Source organism: Delphinapterus leucas, chromosome 2 (genome assembly GCF_059928025.1).
Source record: "Delphinapterus leucas isolate spDelLeu-1000000601 "Yukka" chromosome 2, BTC_Dleu_Yukka2, whole genome shotgun sequence".
In the NCBI taxonomy this organism is placed as follows: Eukaryota; Metazoa; Chordata; class Mammalia; order Artiodactyla; family Monodontidae; genus Delphinapterus; species Delphinapterus leucas.
Genome location: NC_143130.1, coordinates 119,759,660 through 119,781,124, shown reverse-complemented (window position 1 = coordinate 119,781,124; position 21,465 = coordinate 119,759,660). Strand labels below are relative to the sequence as shown.

The following is a 21,465-nucleotide window of genomic DNA, read 5'->3' as shown; positions in this document are numbered from 1 at the left end:
TATACAATGGAATATTACTCAGCCATAAAAAGAAATGAAATTGAGTTATTTGTAGTGAGGTGGATGGACCTAGAGACTGCCATACAGAGTGAAGTAAGTCAGAAAGAGAAAAACAAATACCATATGCTAACACATATGTATGTAATCTAAAAAAAAAAAAAAGTTTCTGAAGAACCTAGGGGCAGGACATGAATAAAGACACAGACATAGAGAATGGACTTGAGGACATGGGGAGGGGGAAGGGTAAGCTGGGACAAAGTGAGAGAGTGGCATGGACATATATACACTACCAAACATAAAATAGATAGCTAGTGGGAAGCATCTGCGTAGCACAGGGAGATCAGCTTTGTGACCACCTAGAGGGGTGGGATAGGGAGGGTGGGAGGGAGATGCAAGAAGGAGGAGATATGGGGATATATGTAGGAGATATGGGGATATATGTATATGTATAGCTGATTCACTTTGTTATAAAGCAGAAACTAACACACCATCGTAAAGCAATTATACTCCAATAAAGATGTTTAAAAAAGAATAGCAAATTTCAGATCTAGACATTTAAAAATACCTACCAGTCATTTGGGGCAAGTGCAGCTGTTTTCTCTGTCTTTTGTCGAGAACTCATTAACTCCAAAGCCTACGTCTATTGACTAGCACGTCCTTTTATCCAACAAGTGATACCCTTTTGTTAATCTGTACCTGTGTTGAATTAATCCAAAACAATGTTAGGTGCGCTCACTTCAGCATCTGTATGGCAAGGAATAATTAATACTTTCTTCATTCTCAGGCTTTGTAGGTTGTCAAGAATTATGGGGTGGGTGGGCGGGGAGAGGAAGAGGAAGAGAAAGGGAGGAAGAAAGGAATTAATTTTTTTTTTTAGGAATTAATTTAATGCCTAAAGCATTTAAAGATTATGCTTCCTTTTTTAAGAAAAAAAGTTTTAATTGTGGTATAAAGTTTTAATTATGTATAGATAATGCATATTTATGTTAGGAGACACCAAAAAAACTACATATTTCTGTATGTACATATAAGTGTACAGATGTACTAAAAATGCTCTAGACTTTCAAGCAGTGCTGTCCAAAAATAGAAATATAACATGTGCCACCTACATGTAAAAAGGTAAAAAGAAACAGATGAAATTAAATTATATATTATTTAACCCAGTATATCCATAATATTATCATTTCAAAATGTAATCAATAAATTATATGAGATATTTTACACTCTTTTTTCATACTGGATATTCAAATCTAGTGTGTATTTTATGCCTACAAGCACGTTCCAGTTTAAACTAGGACATTTCAAGCACTCAGTAGCCTCATGTGGATGGTGATGTCCTTAGAAGACAGTGCAGGTCTGGAGGAATTCATACAAACTTCTCACTTTGGCTGCCTCTGGAAAGGAGACTGGAAGGGGGGAGAGGAAGATAAGAGTTTTAAGGGAAGAGCTTGGTGCGTTTGAATGTTTAACATGAGAATGTATCCAGTATTATCTGTGAACATTTACATTAGAAGGTAACACTTGCTCACTGTAGAAAATTTAGAAAATACAGAACCGTATAAAGAAAAGTAAGTAGTCCAAAAGAAATGTTCTAATGGCTCTGCCGGGTTAAACCCACCTCAGGGAGAATCTTTTCAGCTAATTCAGGTGGGAATGACTTGCTGACCCATCTTAGGACTCAACCTTGCGTAATTCTGGTTCTAGTACTTCATTTATAGTAGCAGGAACCCCCATTTTTTCTGCTCTATAATTTCTTAAAGAGCTTAAACCTTATGTGCAAATTATCAAAGAACATATATAAACAAAGCTGTCTAGAACAGAAAGGCAATTGGTTTGGGGAGCAAAAAGCCATAAGGGTTTGCGGAGAGATGTACCCATCAAGCTCTTTACCATTTCCTAACAGTATGGCCTTGAACAAGTTACTTGCAGTTCCCTCTGTGGTAAAATGATGGTGATCAGTCCAACTACATTACAACAAGGTATTTCTATAAGGAGATAGAAACACAGGCCCCGCAGGGCCATCTAAGTTACTGACTTTGTGACAGCCCCCTGCTTCCTGCTCTGACCATAGCCCAGTTTCCTGTTTTGTTAGGGAAAAATAATAGTAATGGCCACATCAAATGGTGTAATAGGGTTAGTTGAGACATGTATATAAAGCTGTCAATACAGTCTGTCATGTAGTGGTGGTTTAATAAGTGTTAGTAGTTATTATTACCACCTGCTTTTTATGAGAATTTAAATGTGATTGTATACCCAAAGGTCTTAACACAGAGCCTGGGACATGATAGGCACTCAACCAATGGTAACTATTTCTAGATGCAAATTGATCTTATAAATCCTTAAGGTTGACTAGAGACAGATCTATCTTGAGATATTGCTGCAATGAACAGTCACACCTGACTCCCAGTTGTGGGCTCAAAAACAGCTTACTGAACAATGGTTCACCTTAGGTCATTCCCAACTGCCAATGCAATCCATTCAGCCTGAATTCTTTATCAGGGCTTAAGGGCTGGCAGCCTAGTTACAGTGCCTATTGACAAGATCTTTAAACTTAGATGCAGGTCTGTTATCATAAACAATAGTAGTTGGGTACCTGTTTGCTATAAATAACTTGCATATAGCAGCAGAAGTTCAAGAGGAAACTAAAAACATTTGAAGCCACTTTGGAAAGAGTTCTACCACAATCAAGATATTCTTCCTCAAGAATAGTCATATAAATTGAACGTGGATTCTTGATCAAGCCTTCGCGGCCACTTCACCTGGAGGCTGTGAACGAAGCTCATTTTCAGCCTTTTCAGTCAGTTACAGCTGCCAGCTGTGGTGAAACACTAAATAGATGGGCTGCATGGAGAATGGCCAGATGGCTCAACAACACCTTTACAAAAAGCAGAGCAGTTTCCCCAGAGGCTTATTTTGCAGGGAGATAACTCTTGCTGCTCCGCCAATAGTATGAGTTTCTCAGGCCACAGGTCTGTGGCTCAGCCTTTCTACCTTCCTGCCTTAGATTTGAACCACCATGGATTCGTACACAGTAATTGTGGATTTTCCTATTTCATCAGCCTGAGGAGGTGAGTCTGCGTGGTCCTTTAAAGATGAAAAGTTCCCAAGAAGTTATCTGTAGTGGAAGATAGCCTAGGGTAACAGTAGTCAACATGACTCTTAATATTACACTTAAAGTCTTGGAGGCGATGGGAGAGTGATAAAGATGGAACAAAAGGACTGCCGTGGTCCCAGGTGCGCAGAGCGTGGTCTAGAAGGAGGTTGTGGAATGTAGGTAGATGTCCATTTGGCCCTGTGGGGAGGGAATGGTTGGCAAAGGGCCAGAATGGGGCCCTCTGAAGCATGGGGTCCAGGAAAGGCGCCCCTCTAGCTAGGATCCAAGGGCAATACTGGGTGAGAGCAGAGGCTGTGTGTGCTATGTTCTTGGGGCCCTCAGTGAAATTCCTGACAGGATTTCCCAGGAATGGCAGGTACGCCGCTGGCTCCAGCTGCCTGTGTTCACCCCTCTGTGGTCTAGGACTGCTTTTCTAGGCAGTCAGAGGTATGTTATCCATAAAATATGCCTTCCCTCCCAGTAAGCCCTAAACTATGCTAGAAATGTAAAGGAAATTGTGGTTAATTTGGTTATTGATACTTCCCTTATATCCTTCCAGCTTCTGTATGAAGTATTTCAATAGGTGTACTTGTCTTGCCTCCACTTTTAAAATTACCACCATATCAGTCAAAGACTATAATCCCTGCCACACTTCCTTCAATTCCAATACCAGAATCTTGGCCAGCATCTTAAAATTCACAGTGAATAAAGTAAACCGGTCTCTAAATACGCTTGACCTTCTGTGGGGAGCAAAGTAATCACAGCTTTGTCATGCTCTGGTTTGGTTCAGTGGGTATAAAAACATGTTCAGATAAAATCAGGATAGATCCAAATTTCCCCCCATCCTTCAAACTAAATCCAAGCAAAGTGTTGTTCTGGTCTGTAGTCTTTTTGGCTTAGGACTAGGCTTGCCCAGGGATTTCTCCATTGGAGATGGTGTGTATCCCCAGTCTTGCCAAAAGTGTGACTTTGTAGCTTGTTGTCCTTATAAGACCCTGCTCCCTTCTAACTAGGTGCATCATTTTTTTCTGTACACTTATAAGAATGAGAAGTCCCCTATCAATTATGCTAAGCCAAGTGGTGTTTTGCTGGCATGCTCTCTGCTAGCCTGGAAACTGTGAATTTCTCTCCAGGAGCAAAATCTTGTATGAATTGTTTCCCAGTTTTTCTCTCCACTTTGAAATCTACTTCAAAGTTATTATTTGGCTAACGGGTTATGTTTTCCTTCCCTTGAGGTCTATAGGATTTGCCTCTGATGTGTGGATGGGGCACAGCTTATCCTTCTACTCTGTCATTTTTATCGGCGTTACATATGAACATAATCATTCTCACCCCCAAATAGGAAACTAAACCTTTAGGAAATTGCAAAAGCCTGTTTCATCTCTATTTAGTCTTTAAAGATGTTCAGCCCAAGAAGGGAATAGTCTTCCACCTATGCTCTATGATTAAAACTTAAGGATCAATGAACTGATAGCAAATGTATCATCGATGGTAGAATCTTTAAAGATAAGGATTTTTAAAAAATTAGTTCAGGGTTTGATTCTTGTTTTGGATAACACCACTAAATATAGCTCTACATACTCTATCCTGGGAGCTTAATAATCTAATAGAGACCAGTTAGATCACGTACAGTATCACAAAGCTTAGTGATTATTTTCTCCATAGGCAATTAACAAATGCTTAAACTTAGTCATATTATGTAGAGACAACACAAAGTGAATAGGACTGTACTTTGCGATCCTCTCTCTCCAGAAGGAGAGAAGTTGAGTTACGTAGAGAGTGAATGTGTGGCTCTTTTTTCAGAACGCGTGAGAAGCTAGCTTCAAGGGCATGTCAACATTCATGATGACGTATTGAGTTAAGTTCAAATTTTTCCTGCATTACCATGTGAAATCCTGCCTGGAAGCTGTTCAGTACCTAAATTATTTCTTTCCAGTCTATGATTCTTGTAGGCAGAAAAGTGAATTATGTGTATGAATCCATTCCTATAGTTATCTTTCAACAGTACCTAAGGCAGCAGCCAAGTTGCCTCTCTATTATCATTTACAGAAAATAGACTTCAGTCTTCCACTCAGCTGTGCCAGAAACCCTAGATTTTTGCTTTCAGAATTGAGACTTTGAAGTAATGATAATAGCTACCATTTACAGAACATCCACTATAGGCCAGATACTGTGCAAGATGCCTTACATGTTTTTTCCTTTATTTGATTTTTTAAAGTTATATCGTTTTTGTAAATTACAAAAGTAATTGTTTTCACAAATCAGGTAATACAGGGCTATGTAAAGAAAAAATAATTGGTGATTGCTGCCACTACCGCCCTGCAATCGCATCGCTCTGGTAACTTCTCTGTCTCCTTCCACCTTTTACAGTGCTCACACGTACCTGATACCTAATCCTCCCATTATCCCTATTAGGTCAATGGCTCTATCTCTATGTTACGGATAGGGGAAATAAAACCTAATGCAGTTATTAGCTCTAAGGAACTGAGCATTAACATAGAGGTCTCTTTCTAGAAACCACACTGTTTTCACTGGGATAAAGAAAAGTGGGTAATGAAGACGCTTAAGGGAAAATCGTTGTGTTTCTGGAACCATGAAGAAGCAAAGGCTCCTTCCATGTTGCCAGTCCCCTCTGAGTAGTCACCCCTGTGTCCACAGCGCAGTCACCTTCCCTCCTGCTCTGCCAGCAGTGCGGGGGCAAAGCACAGGGTCAGCATCTCGTCCCGTCACCCCGAGGCCCCGTGTTCCTCCAGGCAGTTATTGGACAGCAACTTGGTGTTGACATAGCTTTGTGGCTCAGCATCTGGAAGAGTTTGTTTAAAGCAAATTATTTTCCACTCACAGATTGTTTAAAAATAGGCCTGCTCATCAAATGTAAATTGTAGAAAGAATATAATTATATTTTGGATGTCTTTTTGTCCCTAATCATGCCTTAGTAAAATAAACTGCAACGACAAATTAGTGAAATACCTAAGCTAAAAGAGATGTGTAACTGTGGAATTTTGAGCCCGATTCCTCTTCTTTCACTTACATTTTGTTCTCAAATAAAAGGAAGAGTTTTCTTCTTTTTTCAAATTTATGAAAATGCTTCAAGACTTCGAGGAATGAAGAGCTTAAGTGATCTATCTCCTAATGAGCAAGGGTATTTTCCTACCTAAGTGTAGCAACTGGATATCCTCTTTAAAAGCAGTATTTTTCTTAAGGCCCAGATATGGACACTCACTTCACTGTATAAAGGTCTCATCTGGTTTGCTTTCCAGTCATGTGATGAAATCCAGTGCAACACCTTATTCCATTGGCTCTAAAATGCACCCGAGTTCCCCTTGCCATGGGAAGCAAGTAAAGGGACGCATGTGGAGCGTGCTGTCTTTGGACATGGTGTGCCTAGAGCTCTTCTCTCGCTTTAGAGAGGGAGGAAATCCACTGGCACACACCCCACACTTGTGCCTACCGGCCATGCTCTGATAGCTATTTACCCAAGGAACAATGCCTAAAACCTCTGTCCATGATCTCACAAGGTAATCAGAGCCAGTTACGGTCAGTAGTTGGATGGAAGAACTCCAGAAAAAATAGCTGAGGCTGCCATAAGTCATCTCGGTGATTTGTTGGTAATTCTGGGCTCTCAGAGAGTAAGGAATCAGTGTTCCAGAGTGGTGCCTGGGAGCATTGTATAGGCAATGGATCTTCTCTTTTATTTAAGCCTCTTAAGGACTTTTAATTTTTAAAAGAATTTTTTATTGAAGTGTGTTGATTTATAATATTATGTTTTAGGTAGGCAGCATAGAGATTTAGTATTTTTACAGTTTATATTCCATTAAGAGTTATTACAAGATAATGGCTGTAATTCTCTGTACTGTACAATATATCCTTGCTGCTTATGTATTTTATACACAGTAGTTTGTATCTCTTAATCCCATACTCCTAACGCACCCCTCCCCCTTCCCTCTCCCCACTGGTACCCACTTCTTTGTTCCCTATATCTGTGAATCTGTTTCTGTTTTGTTATACACATGCGTTTGTATTATTTTTTTAATTCCACATACAAGTAATATCATACAGTATTTGTCTTTCTCTGTCTGACTTATTTCACTAAGCATGATAATTTCTAGGCCCATCCACGTGGCTGCAAATGGCAGAATGTCATTCTTTTTATGGCTGAGTAATATTCCATTGTGTATATATAGCACATCATTTTTTTTTAATTGAGGTATAGTTGATGTACAATATAAAGTACAGGTATACAACATAGTGATTCACAATTTTTAAAGGTTATACTCCATTTATAATTATCATAAAATGTTGACTATATTCCCTGTGTTGTACAATATATCCTTGTAGCTTATTTACTTTATAAATAATAGCTTGTACTTCTCAATCCCCTACCTCTATCTTGCCCCTCCCCGCTTCCCTCTCCCCACTGGTAACCACTAGATTGTTCTCTGTACAAGTCTGTTTCTTTTTTGCTATATTCACTATTTTGCTTTGTTTTTTAGATTTCACATATAAGTGATATCAGTTTTCATTCTTTTTTATGGATGAGTATTATTCCATTGTGTATATACACCACATCTTCTTTATGCATTCATCTGTTGATGGACACTTAGGTTGCTTCCATATCTTGGCAATTCTAAGTAATGCTGCTAAGTACATGGGGTGCATGTATCTGTTCAAATTAGTGTTTTTGTTTTTCTCAGATATATACCCAGCTGTGGAATTGCTAGGTCATATGGTAGTTCAATTTTTAGTTTTTTGAGTAACATCCATATTGTTTTCCATAGTGGCTGCACCAATTTATATTCCCACCAACAGTTTATGAGTGTTCCTTTTTCTCCACATCCTCTCCAACATTTGTTATTTGTGGGGTTTTTTTGATGTTAGCCATTCTGACAGGCGTGAGGTGATTTCTCATTGTATACCACATCTTCTTTATCCATTAGTCTGTTGATGGACACGGATTGCTTCCATATCTTGGCTATTATAAATAGTGCTGCTATGAACATTAGAGTGCATGTATCTTTTAAATTTTTTTTCATGTGTTTTGGATATATGCCCAGGAGTAGAATTGCTGGGTCATATGGTAGTTCTATTTTTAGTTTTTTGAAGAACGTCCATACTGTTTTCCATAGTGGCTTCATCAATTACAGAAATTCGATTTCATGTTTCATAATCATTATAGAATATTCTCATGGGTAGATATAAAATTTTTCAGTATATCTCTCCAAATAAAAAGCAAAGCAAAAATATTTTTATGTTTCTCGAATATGAACAAAGTACCGTACTAGATAGTTAACACAGTGCATGGCACCTAGTAGGGCTCAGTAGGTGTTTGTTGAATAAATTAATGCATAAAAGAGCATGGAGTTCCCAGAATTAACAATTGGCAATAGCTGACATCAGAGTTAAAGTAGACTTTGAGTTCCTTCCAAATGGAAATACTTCTGGCAGGTACCAGTGAACTGAAGATTTTTCTAAATCAACGTGGAGAGCAGTGTGATATCGCAATATTAGCTCCATTCCGACCCACTTATTCTTCCATGCTTGCAGCTCTGGTGCAGTCAATGAAAGGTATATCTAGGAAAGTTAGAATGCAATTTGGCCCACCGCTGGTAACTAAATATGAAAATTGGAGTGAATCTAAATATTGAAAGGAAACTGAATTTGTGGGTGACCTGCTGGGTTGGATAGGATTGGAATCATGTGCCTGATGATGCTAATCCGTCAGCATTTCGCTTTGAAATGGAAGCCCAGTAATCAAATAAGTTTAGTAAAACTTGTGTTTACAGAGATCTAGTCAAAATGATTCTGTATTTTCCTAGTGGAAGTCATGCTTTGCCTTTCTAATTAAATATTTGCTTACATGTGTGCGATACAGTGTCTCTGAACGAAGCAAAGAGGACACCTCTAATTCTTACGGGAATTAGAGTTTAGGTTTTTCTTGGTCTCCAGGCCCCAAGCTGCCAGAAAAATATATTTGTATTTATCTGTTACCTGTATCAGTTGGATTATCAAACTCTGAAAATCTTACAGCATGTGTATAACAAGAATGAGTCAACAAGCACGAGAGCACCACTGGATGAGATGTAGAATTCTGCTTAAGCCATTTTCCAGTACTTTTCCCTTAGGAATATTACTTAATCCTTGGTTTCCTCACCTGTAAAATGAGGATAATATACCTGCGGTCCACGTTACAGGTTGTTGAGAGAGGCAATCATATATGATAGGATGGCAGAACCATGCAGAGTATAAAAGTATGAACTTGGAGCCTGAGGGGCCTCAGTTTGAGCTCTGGACCTTCCACTAACTCTGTGATATTGAGCAAGTAACTTAACTTTAGTTTCCTCATCTGTCAAATGGGGATAAAGATAATACCCATCCCACACACTTGTTCAGAGGATTAAGTAAGATGATATATGTAAAGTACCAAGTATCTATGATAATGACTAACATTGATGAGCACTTCCTGTGTTCCAGGTACCTGGTAACATGCATGTATATACTCTCTAAGGTATAAATAAACTGTGTCAGGTGGAGGCCTGGTTAGTGTGCTTTTCCTTTCCCAACCTTTGCTCCCGCATGGCGGCCTTGCTTCTACAGTGCATAGACCTGTCAAGTGAAGAGTTCTTACCGAGGATGTTTACCAAGCAGTAGGGAAGAGACCATTTTACAGGATCTGCTGCTCCTGAGAGGAAAGCCCTGGGGTGATGACCTAGGAGATCTCTAGCCCAGGAGTTGGATATGGGTGGCTCCCAGAAAAAGTAGACCTATGATCTTGCACTCTGGATGCATTTCTGTAGGAAGGATCATGTCACAAGGGTCCAGGGCTCTGAGAAAAGGAAACCACAGCCAAAAGGAGTGAGCAGGAAGAGGCTAGTTATTCATGTCCTTCCTCCCCCTCAAATCAGCCTCCACCTTTTGGTTGTCATTGCCTTCAACTACCAAAGAAATTACCTGTTATTTTACTATTATAACTAGTTGTATTATTTTCATAATTGCCATTATTATTAATAACAGCTAATGTATAGTAAATGCTTACATAGGGCCGAGTTCACTGACTTATTTATCATCACAACAACAATCCTATGAGGAAGATTCTATTATTATCCTTATTTTACAGATGAATGAAGTGAGGATAAATCAGAGGATAAAATACCTGCTGAAGCTAGCAAGTGATATTTCTGGGATTCAAAGCTTGGGACTGTCTGGCTCTGACCCCCTATTTCTAACTACTGTACTACCCCCTGATTTGCTTAATTATTCACAGCTGAGTTCAAACTCAACAAGGCACTTGAGTCAAAATCCATGTGTTACATTTCTTCGTACCTACCTGACATCCAAGCTGGTAGAAATCAGGCAATGGACCATCAGTAAATGCTATTTGGATTGACGTATACACACTACTATATATAAAATAGATAAATAATAAGAACCTACTGTATAGCACAGGGAACTCTACTCAATACTCTGTAGTGACCTATATGGGAAAAGAATCTAAAAAAGAGGGGATATATGTATATGTATAACTGATTCACTTTGCTGTACAGCAGAAACTAACACGACATTGTAAATCAACTGTACTCCAATAAAAATTAATTTAAAAAAGATCTAATAGAAGTCCTCTCTTTAAATTTTGATGATTTAGCACACTAGATTTTTAAATGATAGACACATCTTTATACCTGTTTTATTTAGGGAAAGCCATGTTAATCTGCACTTTCATTCAAAGTCATTGGTTCCTCTGTTGCTGAAGAATCTAGATGGCTTCTGACCTCCCCATCTCTCCTGCCCTCGGGGCTTCAGAGTGGGTGAGGATGGAGAGGAAGCTTGGGCTAGAAGCAGGGAGGACTGGTGTTGATCAGTCTGGACCCAGGCAGCCTCACTTCTGCCTAGTTTCTTTCATCCCCAGGAGAGCTGCCTCCTTTCCTTGCCTTTGCCCTCTAGGCTGCCTTCCTCACAACAAGAGAGCAGTGCCTAGGAGTTTGCTCAGCACTTTCAGAGTCTTTCCAACAGAAATGAACTTCTGCTCAACTTGTCCTCAAGTCTCTTTTGAAAACCAAAATAAATAACTGGGGTTGATAGTCAATGTGCCATAACACAAACAAAAAAATCCCATTTTGTAGCAGAGAGAGTGAACTTTAACCTTCTGAGAATTTTTGGTTTTCCGATATGAAATGTCTTTTATTGTTTTAAGGTACGTTCTCATGTGTTTTTCTCATGTCACAAAAAAAGGGTTTTCTTGAGATTAATGTAATTTATTGTAATTAATCCTCTTAAATAAAAAGATGAATTTGAGTGTAGAATTGTAGCTAGAGTTTTAAAACATTTATCAGTAAAAGCTATAGGGTTTACTCTCTAAACAAACTCATTTAAATGTATCAGGTTAATTACATAGCTACAAAGTTGGATGAAGAGCCTTGATTGGATTTGTTCTGTTCTGCTGACACAGCCTTAATTGCACATGATACGAAAACACTTTTAGTCAGTGAGTGCATCAGACTGCCATGATCACTCCAGCAACCTGCTGCAGTGAAATTTCAAATATGCGTCATCTCAGTGCTTGCCTTATGGGAAAAAAATTAAATGCTGAACGTTTCCCCTTATTTACTATTCAGTATTCAAAATTTAAGAGGGAGAGAGATCCTTTGTGCTGTACCTCCAAAAAGGAAACAGTCACTCAACCTTATTTAAAAACCCACATGAATTGTTGTAATTGTACTGTAATGAATTATAAAACTCAGGGCAAACTACAGTGATTTCTTTAGCAAGTTCCAAAAGTAGCACTGACTGGGTTCCAGCAGTCGAGGTATTTCAACCTTAGGTAATCAATCAAAGGGCTGGAAAGAAGTAAATTAAAGGTAACCCAGTACTCTCAACACCATTGATTTATCATTTATCACAGCAAGTGTTACACACACTGATTGCCCACTTTCTTGAGGAAGTCTACAATCAACTGCTAATTTATCCACAGCCGATTTCTAACCTAACGCCAGTTTAAACTATTGAGGGAATGGAATCAGGACTAATTGTAACATTCACTTTAGAAAAACATAATTAGAAAGGTAAATATTCAGGAGCCAAAAATACATTCCTTTTGGATTATGCACAGTTATGGATTACCAGTATGGATTACTAGTTTATCTATATGGTTAATCCCCTCTATTAGTGTGGATGATCCAGAATTGGATGCACCTATTGACATGTCGAAAATGATGTTAGTTATTATATGACATTAGTTTCACTAATTCCGTCAAAGATATTTTTTCTTGGCCAACAATCTTCCCTTTAAGGCCTGTTGTTATGCATGCAATTTTGTTTACTTTTGGGGTTTCCTAATTTTAAAAAGCATGAATCTAGGCATGATTATTCATCTTTGGGGAAAAATAAGTCCCTAATAATTTTGGGCTTGAAGGGAAGTTAAAACTGTAATTTATTCTGTTTCACAGTCCCAAAGATGACCTTTCTCCTCTCTCGTGCAGCAACCATCCACCATGAGTTATGCAAGACACATCATTAAGAAGGAAGGCTTGGGACTCCAGGGCCTCAACAAAGGATTTACAGCAACTTTGGGACGTCACGGAGTTTTCAACATGGTTTATTTCGGCTTCTACTACAATGTCAAAAACATTATTCCTGTCAATAAGGTAACTGTTTAATAGATTAAAATCCTGGAGGAAAAATCCTATCAATGATGATAGCTGCATTTGTAGAGTATTTATCCTTCCAAGTCACTGTGCTCAACTCTTATGTCTGTTAGCTAAGTTGATCCCCACATCAGCCTTGTTTATTGAGTGTTGTGATCCCTATTTTGAATTCAGAAACGAAGGCTCAGAAAGATCAAGTAAATTGCTCAGAGTCACATAATAAAGAGCAAGGCAGAGCCTTGAACCCAAGTCTGACACCAAAACTCATCTTCTTGAAGAATATACCATTATACCTGAATGCTTCACATTTATCACTAATAGGAATTTCTAGAAACTGTTATTACTTAATTTTTATCTCAGAAGCATAACTTTCTCAAGGAAGTTGAAATTTTCATAGTGTAAATAAATTTTGAGTTCATGAGGGAAAATTATCAGCCTAAAATTTAAATTTTACCTAGATAGTAATTTTTAAATTCACCTAAGTTAATTAGGGTAAGTAGTAAATCAACTCTTCTAGGATCATGCACTTTTGATATAAAATAATAATAATAATTTTTAATGGTAACTTACAGATGTCAGCAGCCTTTCAACTTTGACAAGATAAAAGTAACACATGATGTGTTTTAAAATGAGCATCTTTGGGGCTTCCCTGGTGGTGCAGTGGTTTAGAGTCCGCCTGCCGATGCAGGGGACATGGGTTCGAGCCCCGGTCCGGGAAGATCCCACATGCTGGGCCCGTGAGCCATGGCCGCTGAGCTGGCGCGTCCGGAGCCTGTGCTCCGCAACGGGAGAGGCCACAACAGTGAGAGGCCCTCGTACCGCAAAAAAAAAAAAAAAAAAAAGTATTGAAGAACTTTATAAAGAATAAAAATATTTCTAATATGGCTATCACCTGATTCTATAAGGTAATGTGGGTTACAGTTGCCTTTTTCCAGCTATCCCCTGTAATCTAGGCCAGTACTTATCTCAAGTAACAGCTGAATCCAAGGCATGTTCCCCATTAACTATCTGTTGACATTGCCTCATTCGCCAAAATTGTTAACCAGGTTTCACTCTATTTAGAAACCTCATTTTTTGAGTATAACCTCATGTTTTGTTGGTCTGAAATCTATGAATGGCCACAGAATATATAGATCCCCCCACTGACTGACAATTCTGACTCTGGTGGTCCTCAGAGCTCTTCTCCTGTTGAGTTCTTGAAATACAGAAGTAGAGTACAATAAACACTTTGGTCGTGGATGACATGAGAGAGTTCAGCTCTACATACATGAAAAAAATGTTTTTAGCAGGAACAGATTAATAATCTTTGGAGCCCTGGGTGAAATGAAAATGTGCAAAAATTAAGAATTTCAAGACAGCAACTGTAGAGCAATAAACCAAGCATGGGGCTCCTCTAAGTGCAGGCTCTGGGCAACTGCACAAGTCACACAGCCATGAAGCTGATGTTTTTTAAACTCTGAGATGAGTGATTCATACAACGTGGGAGAAATGTCCATGCCTCTATTTCTCCAGCTATCCAAAGGCTTGCAGCAGATAGAAATTACACACAATAAAGTGAATGATATAATTTACAAATGTTATATAAATAATATATATTTTATTATATATATTTGTGCATGTATTTTAATGCATATGTTATTACAATAATATGAACTTGGTTATATTTAAAGAAGAATTTCAGAAGGACCAATAAGATTTATATATGATTGTGTTACTAATGCTTAAAAAAATCCACGAATGCAAACTTCATTCTACAATTAATCAATACACTTAAGTTTTAAATGTTATGCATTATGAAAAAAACAGAAGCTTAAATATTTATTTATTACTTAAAAGACATCATAGTATTCTGAAATTATGGAAAGAGCTCACTTATCTTGCCAGCTTACAAGGGTCAGATTATATTAGCCCTTATAGGCCACACTAAGGATTCTTCTGTTTATCTGAAGAGCACTGGGAAGCCAACAAAAGATTTTAAGCAGAGAAATTACCTGATCACTCTGGCTGCAGCGTGGAGAATGGGTGGAATGGGGGTGGTGTGCAAAAGACAGAGTGTAACATGGAAATGATTGTTATGTGCAATGCTGGGGTCTTGGACTACAGTGTTCATGGTGAAGACAAGGGGAAGTGGACAGATTTGAGAAAAGTTTAGAAGGCAAAGTCTATAGGATGTGGTGATCGAGTCTACGTGCATGTTGATAAAAGGGGTAGTGGGGAGGGATGGTGCCTAGGTTTGGGGCTTGAACAACTGAAAGGATAATGGTGCCATTCGTTGAGAATGAACAAGTTTGGGGGAGAATATTATGGGCTGAGCCTGGAAAACTGAGTTTAACCACATTTGGACACTGAAGTGCAGATGTTGCATCAGTGATTGCACGTGGGATCTTGAGAGGAGAGCTCTGAAATGGCGATAGACATCTAGACAGCAGTAGTACACCTGGGCGAACATACTTTTAGTGGAGAATGATCATGGGCCAATCACTTTACTGCTCTGAGCTTCAGTGTTTTTAATCTGTAAATTGAAAAGCTAAGATTATCCTTTCTACCTGACAAAATGGTTTTGAGGATTAAGATAAATAATACATGAAGTTGTTTGTGCATTTAAGGTGCCGTGGAAGTGTTAAGTGTGGAGGTGCTGATGACAGGTATGGGAAGAGGAGTAGAGACGGAGGGTGGTGGAAGCAGTAAGCGTCTAGAACTGTGTGAAGAACTTTTCCCCAGGACTGTTCCTTCTGCACTTAAATGAACGCTGTGGGGTTAGTTGTGGGTTTTGCTTTCAGGGGTGTTTTGCCTAGAAGAAAGTCATTGATCTTATGTGTTCTGTAATCTAAGCCTGATTCAAAACTGGGAAACCAGTATTCTCTAAATTTAAACCATAATAAATCAGTCCTTTGTGAAGAGGAAGATACGATAATCATTAAAACATGTTGAAGAACGTCATCAAGTTGTTAACCACGAGGAGGAGGTGGTGTTCCTTGAAGGCTTTTTTCCATCTTTGCTCTAGGCTGGCTCTAGCCATACACTCCAGACAGTTTGTTTACAGGGTTATTGTTTCAATTCCCTCACCCAGCAATTGGTCATTCTCTTGCCCCAAGGGAATTTGAGATTTCACCAATTCTGACTGGCATGGGATAATTCTAGATTTTTCTTTAATTTAACATTTTTAAAATTGATATTGTCTACCAACGTTTTCCATTTTCAGAGTATTTAATTTTACAAGAAACTGTCCATAATGATCATGTCTGAGGAGTGGAAATGGAGAATCCTATGCATGTGTGTTTGTGTGGAGCCGTGGGGAGAGCAGGAAAAAGCAGGGAGCAGTGGAGGGAAAGTACTTTTTCTTTACAGAATTCTGAGCTGTTGGAAGCTTCTACAAGAAGCATGTATTAATTTTATAATAGGAAATAAATCCGTGAAAATTTTAATAGAATCTTATAAAATAGAGTACCTAGTTAACTTTTTAACACTTTACTCAACTCTAAGACTATGTCTACAGAGGTAAAATAAGAACTTGAAACAGTAAGTTCAGATACCTCAGGTCAGATACCCACCCTGAAGTTTTTAATTTTAACTCTTCAGATTGGTGATCTCTGGTAGATACATTTTTCAAGCTTCACAGAAATATCCTGACCTTCTGTGCCATTTTGTACTATTAAAACCATTTTTGTAGACTTCATGATTTTGCCTGATCCTTCTCACAATAACTGTCATTTTCAGATAAGGAAAGAAAAACAGGAAGTAAAGGCCCAGAACTGAAAGTTACTGACATAATTTATCTGAAGGTATACAGCAGTGGGAAGGAAAGAACCAGAGGCCAGAACTCTTTCTTCTATACCATGTAATGCTTTAACCCTACATCTTACCTTGTCTTTTGTCACACATAAATTGTCACTTTAAAATGATTACTAAAATTTAAATAAGTGCACTGGCTACAATATCCAGACAGTGTAACCAGATTCTGCTTTTGCCTCATTCAGACCTGGAACCTGGTCTTCCCTTTTCACATCCTGAGTCTCTGATCCATAGAAACAAAGAATTATGAGACATGACCCTGGAAGAGCTGGGCATTACCAGTTTGAAACTGGTGCTGTGTTATATTCTTGCAGACTTATTTTTAGAATCTAAATATTCCTATAGAATGGTGACTAAGTGGTTACAATAGAAAAGTTTGCTTTGAATATTAACTGACCATGGAATTCATTTAATGGTGGCATTCATTTTCATCTTGCAGTAAATGGAATGGAATGTCAGTATAAAGAATTATCCCTTCTCCCCAGAAAGAGGCCATCACTTCTTAAAGTAAAGCCTTCTAGAAATAGATATTGATTAACTTAAATGCTGACATCTTTTTCAAATATCAATGAAGGTAAGCTTTGATTGCAAAACCGATTTCTTTCATTTCCATTCCAAGGTAGGGTGTTCAGAGCATTTTATTTGTGATGTTGACACACAAATGAGAATGGTAAGATTTAAATGTTACATCTCGTTGATAACTTTGTCTTCTAGTTCCATATTTACTGCTTTTCCTATATTTCCATAAGTAAAATAATAATAATAATAGTAGAAATTGATGTCTAAAGTTCATGGCTGTCAACAGTATTAAACTGTGCTTTCACTTTGCATCCTAATTAAGCATGTTTGCAGGTTATTTTGCCAAAAACAATAGACCTTTTGTGTTGAATTCTGCCATGATATAAATCACATGTGTGGGTTAGAAATATTCTAGGAGAGAACAATTTTTCATAGGTTCAATCCTTCTTACTTAATAAACCATTTAGACCTGTCCCTGTGGTCATTTTACTACAGACGGTATTAAGTCAAACATTTTATTTTCTCCTAAGGTAATATCCATAAGATATTGCCTTTTAGAAACGCAAACGTTTTTCTTTTACTTTTGATTTTTAATATTATCTTTGTTTTGTAAATTCTGTAGAAAGTCTGAGGGTGGTGCCAGATGCACTTCAGTTTATTAGAAGAAATGTGGAAATATGTTAGTTTCATGATTTAGAGCTCTGTCCTTCCCTAAGGTGTGCACTGGGCTGAATGAAAAATGCACCTTTGGGTTCCAGTGGAGAACTTAGACAGAGCTGTTTATATTTTGAAAAGAAGAATCTCAGTAGAATTAGATCATAGTAGGATTTAATTTATGACCATTTATTTTTCTGATTCTCTCTTACTTGATCATTAGTCTTACCAATCATCCGGTAATGGGAAGGGCAAGAGCATTAAAGTTTCATTAAGAACAAGTCTCCTTTCTGGTAACCACTGGGGTAAAACAACAAGTATATATTATCTATAAAATTCCGGGACATGTGACAAGATTCTGCGGTAAAAAGTGGTATCTTTCACTGGCAGTTTTCACAGACTCCCTGGGGTGTGTGTGTGTTTCAGGAGAGGAGGGCATGGGGGAGGGCAGAGGGAAGCGGGACAGGGGTTCAGGCACTTTCTTAAGTAAACTTCAGGCCAAAAGTTTCCAGTCAGGTACCACCCAAGTGGATGGAAATGAGGTGCAAGTGGCTTTAGATTCTTAGTGGGTGCCTTCTATTTATTCATTCCAGAAGTGTTCATGGCACATCTATCATAGGTCGGGCACCATCTCGCTAAGTGTCAGCACTGCTCCTGCCTTAACGGGGTTTACAGTCTAGTCGAGGAGACAGACAATAAACAAGTCATTACACAGGGAACTGAATCATGGCAATTGTGATAAGTGCCATGAAAGAAAACTGTGAAGCTGTGGGAAGTTTTAACCAAAGACCCTAATTAGACCCACAGCAGGGCATGGTGGCGATATAGGAAAGGCTTTCCTTTAAAAAAGATGTTTAGGCTGGAGCTCAAGGATGAGGCTTAGCCAGGCCAAGATGAAGAAGATGAGCAGACACCAGAGAGAACAGGATGTGTGAGTGCACAGAAGCAGAAGGAGGCTTGGGGAACCTCGGAGAAGATAAAGAACGAGGGTAGCTGGTGTATGGTGAACGGGGCGGGGCGGGGGGGACAGGAGGCTGCGGAGGCTGCAGGGGGTACCTGGGCCAGAATGTTTTAGGCATGTTTAAGGCAGTTGATTCCCCTTAAATGATTTAACTGAGGGGAATGTCCAACAAACTTATCACATAAGTGGAACTAAACGGGCATGGGAAATTTTCATTTATAGAAGTCCAGAGGCGGAGGCTCATGAAATAAACATGGTTCAAAGACTTCTTCTTGATCATCCGCTGACCCCCACATCAAAGCACCTCAGTGTGTCCTTGTCCTGACTTCTCAACATTTAGGATTTTGTTCTGGGATCCTGGTTTGTTAGTTTTCCTTGGGGTCAGTGCCCAAGGAATATTAAGGCAAGGAATAGAGTACACAAAAACAGAAAAATCCTACTGGGTTCCCAAGAAAATATATTAATACTTTCCTGCATCTTGTCTGATAACACTCAGTGATATAAGTGACTCTCAGAAGGTATTATCTACCTATCTATCTATATTTATTTATTTATGTGTAGAGAGATACTTACAAATAATAGATATAGAGAGGGCTGTGTGTATATATATATATATACATATATGGAATAATCAAGTGATAACTGTTATGCTTAAACCCTAGCCCATTTTGACATTGTATGTATTTTATAATTTGAGCTAAGTGGGTAAGGCCTTTAAAATTATTTTATATTTCACAACCCTTTAAAGAACAGATATCTTAGAAGGGGAAAGGAATTTTCATGCCTATTTTCTGAATGGCTACATTTAGATGCTGAGCTTTTAACAAGACTTTGATTTCATTCCAGAGCCCAGAGCCCTACAAGGATAGGATCTTGGGAACACTCCACATTCCTTAAAGAATGCTTATCAACTAAACCATCTCATTTTAGTTAGTGACCTTCTGTGGAGTGAGGAGCTAGCATTTCCCCAAATTATCTCACATGAAGAAAAAACAAACACTGTAATAGATTCTTCTGATAGCTGTGAAGTGGAAACAATTTAACTTTTAATTAAGCTCCAATAGTAGGTATTTTCATTGTAGAACAAGACAGCATGATACCATAACGTCAGGGGAAAAAATGTTTTTGTCCAAGTTTATGATCAAAACAACAAAAGAGAGCCAAGATTAGAGAAAATGAAAGGTGCACGCTGAGAGCTGAATTTACTCCTAGTTGACTTGGATCCACTAAAAGTAACAATATCTAAAATGCAAATTTCTTCTTTTAAAAAAAAAAAGTCAGTTCACTCTCACCTCAAGCTGCCTCCTTGTTCAGTTACCAGGAGGCAACTATAATTTCAACACACCACATCATTTTCATGACAAGCATGGTCAGCTGTGGGGAAGGCAATGCTAAGCTGCATTATTTGCCTTGTGGTTGCCACCAGGTGCTTAACCAGTGTGTGTATTTACCTCCTTTGCAATTTGCTTCTTAGACCTTGGTTCCTTATGTATTATGTCTTTATAAAGGAGAGATACAGCATTTATTAAACACCTGTGATGTGTCAGGACCGGTATACCTACAAAGATGAATGTGACATGGCACAGCCCCTTCCTTTAAGAGGCTCTGGGCTTTGGAGTGACATTTATTACTAGACTGGCTTTTCTGCAATTTCATCTAATAGCCCAAACTGACCATTTGTAAAATTATGGAAATAACTGTGATAGATCCTATTAAAATTGGTTTGACCACATGTTTATATATCATCTAATTACTAATTAATTGATTTGTTAAAATGTTCGATTCTTTTTTAGTCACCCTTGTTATGGTCATAACATTCTCATTATCAAACAATTTACTTACCCACTGGGCAGGGGAGGGAGCTGAAAAGAAGAGTTCTGCAAAGACATACTTTGCAATATCCTGAAAATCATGTGACTCCTTGTACGACCATCATATTGTCTTTAATTTTCTTATCCGAAGCATTTTATGGCAGTCTCTTTTAGTCACTTCTAAACAATAATTTTAGTTCTTCAAATGGCAAACCCATTTTAGCAATTTTGTGTGTGTGTGTGTGTGAGATACGCGGGCCGCTCACTGTTGTGGCCTCTCCCGTTGCGGAGCATAGGCTCCGGACGCGCAGGCTCAGCGGCCATCGCTCACGGGCCTAGCCGCTCCGCGGTATGTGGGATCTTCCCGGACCGGGGCACGAACCCGTGCCCCCTGCATCGGCAGGTGGACTCTCAACCACTGCACCACCAGGGAAGCCCCCCATTTTAGCAATTTTTTACAAGGAACATGAAATCCACTCTAGAATCATCCAAGGCCAATCCTGAACAGAGATTGAACAATCCTGAACAGTCCTCTCAGTGTGCTCATTTTAATGTTGTCTGAGGAAGCAGGATATACTGACCTCAAGTTGGGTCATTTGGAACTCTGTTAAAATGACTCAAAGCTAAAATCGGAGAGGATCTCAGATTTGGTGTGGTACCAAGAGGAATTAAAGGATGAGTGAATTGCAGCAAAAGAAATGTGATTTGGGTTGACATGAGGTAGGAAGATTCTAAGAGTAGACTTTATACATTCATGCTGAGCTCCCTTAAATTAGAAGCCCATCACTGCAATTTCCTCAGCCTAACCTTGTGAGGAGCAGCAGGCTTCCTGGCCAGTCTCCCTCACCACCCCTACCTCTCACTAGCTAACAAATCCTGCTTTCCCCATCTTCCTTAGCCCCCTCCTTCTGGCATACCTCTGTGTGGAATGTCTTCTTAAAGATGCCAGACCCTAATCACAAAGGCCTGTGCGATGGGCGAAGGTTCTCTGTTTAT

The 21,465-nt window shown here is 38.8% G+C and overlaps 1 protein-coding gene across 1 annotated transcript in view; it reads left to right on the top strand.

Moving 5' to 3' along the window:
* SLC25A21 (solute carrier family 25 member 21) overlaps positions 1–21,465 on the top strand; it is a 523,712-nt gene that overhangs the window by 471,291 nt on the left and 30,956 nt on the right. Inside the window, exon 7 of the mRNA XM_022570698.3 lies at positions 12,568–12,732. Coding sequence (XP_022426406.1) covers positions 12,568–12,732 — 165 coding nt within the window. The remainder of the gene's footprint in view (positions 1–12,567; positions 12,733–21,465) is intronic.